At 35.4% G+C, this 1,802-nt stretch overlaps 1 protein-coding gene across 1 annotated transcript in view; it reads right to left on the bottom strand.

The window, feature by feature from the left end:
• Positions 1-868: 868 nt before the first annotated feature.
• Positions 869-1,802, bottom strand: part of LOC139855052 (acetyl-coenzyme A carboxylase carboxyl transferase subunit beta, chloroplastic-like) — a 2,215-nt gene continuing 1,281 nt past the window's right edge. Inside the window, exon 3 of the mRNA XM_071844311.1 lies at positions 869-1,282. Within this exon, the coding sequence (XP_071700412.1) occupies positions 869-1,282 (414 nt within the window). The remainder of the gene's footprint in view (positions 1,283-1,802) is intronic.

Below are 1,802 nucleotides of genomic sequence, written 5' to 3'. Positions count from 1 at the left end.
TCGTGAATCGATCCGTGGCCAAGTCTTATTTCCGAGGAAGGAGATATCTGTGAAAGTGAGTTATAGTCCCACTTTTAAAAATTTAATATTTTTGGGATGAGAATACATGCAGGTTTTATAAATGATTTACAAAATAGACACAAGTACGTGAAACTACATTCTATGGTTGAATTATCGAAATCGAATATGCCCCTTTTTATTAAGTCTGGTAATCTAAGAATTAGGGAACAGACACCCTAATTGACGCGAATCCTAAAGATAGATCTATTGGGCCTAACAAACCTCATCCAAAGTACCGGATGCTTTAGTACTTCGAAATTTATATCATATCCGAAGGGTGTCCCGGAATGATGGGGATATTCTTATATATGCATCTTGTTAATGTCAGTTACCAGGTGTTCACCATATGAATGATTTTTATCTCTATGTATGGGATGTGTATTGAAATATGAAATCTTGGAGTCTATTGTTACGATTTGATATATATAGGTTAAACCTATAACTCACCAACATTTTTGTTGACGTTTAAAGCATGTTTATTCTCAGGTGAATACTAAGAGCTTCCGCTGTTGCATACTAAAATAAGGACAAGATTTGGAGTCCATGTTTGTATGATATTGTGTAAAAACTGCATTTAAGAAACATATGTCAATGTAATATATTTCTATTGTAAAACATTATGTAATGGTCGTGTGTAAACAGTATATTTTAGATTATCATTATTTGATAATCTACGTAATGTTTTTAAAACCTTTATTGATAAAATAAAGGTTATGGTTGTTTTTAAAAATGAATGCAGTCTTTGAAAAATGTCTCATATAGAGGTCAAAACCTCGCAACGAAATCAATTAATATGAAACGTTTATAATCAATATGAACGGGACTTTTCAGCGTGCATTAGGCGCATATCATTAACGGTGACGGCACCGCCATGTTGGGTTTTTAGGTGAAGGGTTTTGGCGATGAGGTGGTGAAGAATGTGGTGAACAGGATTGGTGAAATTTGAAGCCTTTTTACTTGAACTCCAGGCTTCATTATCGGATGTGTAGGTTTGCCAGAATGCTTGATAATCGATTGGGTTTAGGATGGTGTATCCTCTCTTGAACACTAATCGTTTAACGTGTGATATTTTGTACAGCTCTAGGTGCATTGCGAACTGTGCGAGAGTCATGTGATGCATCTGGTTCTGGTGGCGGAAATGTATGCATGGATGACTGTTATAATCCTCTTGGTCAACATTTGCTTCGAATCTCCACGTTGCCAAAAACTCTGCATATGGTTCCTGATACACCCGTTCATTTATTTCAAAAAGCTTTTGTCATGCGCTGTTTGTTTTCCCGTGTGCTTTAAAACTTAGGATCTATCTTAGCTCATCAGCCCAACCACATTGTTCCATTATTTCCCAATTTATATACTTGTTGGCACCCTTTTGTCGATTTATCCAAGTTCGCATGAACGGTTCATTATCCGCGGGTTATCTTGCCCGTGGATAGAGTGTGGTAACTCGTACTCGTCGGGTAAATAATTAGCCATCTGTGAAAGTCAAATAATGTAGGTTATGTTCCAAAATAATCAGACTTATGATAACACTTAGAAATGGAAATGCTTATATTTTTCGGAAAAAAAAAATCGAAATGAGGGCTTTAAAAATGGCACTTTCCAAATCCTTGTTATAGTCAATTATAGCCAAAATTACCGCAAACAACATCTAATCTTACTATAAACTTATTTCCAAGCAAAATTTGAAGCGTACCCGTGATTGCAACAAATAATGATGAAAAATAATAATTATAGTGAGTTAG

The sequence above is a fragment of the Rutidosis leptorrhynchoides genome, chromosome 6, assembly GCF_046630445.1.
Source record: "Rutidosis leptorrhynchoides isolate AG116_Rl617_1_P2 chromosome 6, CSIRO_AGI_Rlap_v1, whole genome shotgun sequence".
Taxonomy (NCBI): domain Eukaryota; kingdom Viridiplantae; phylum Streptophyta; class Magnoliopsida; order Asterales; family Asteraceae; genus Rutidosis; species Rutidosis leptorrhynchoides.
This window is presented reverse-complemented; position numbering and strand designations above follow the sequence as displayed.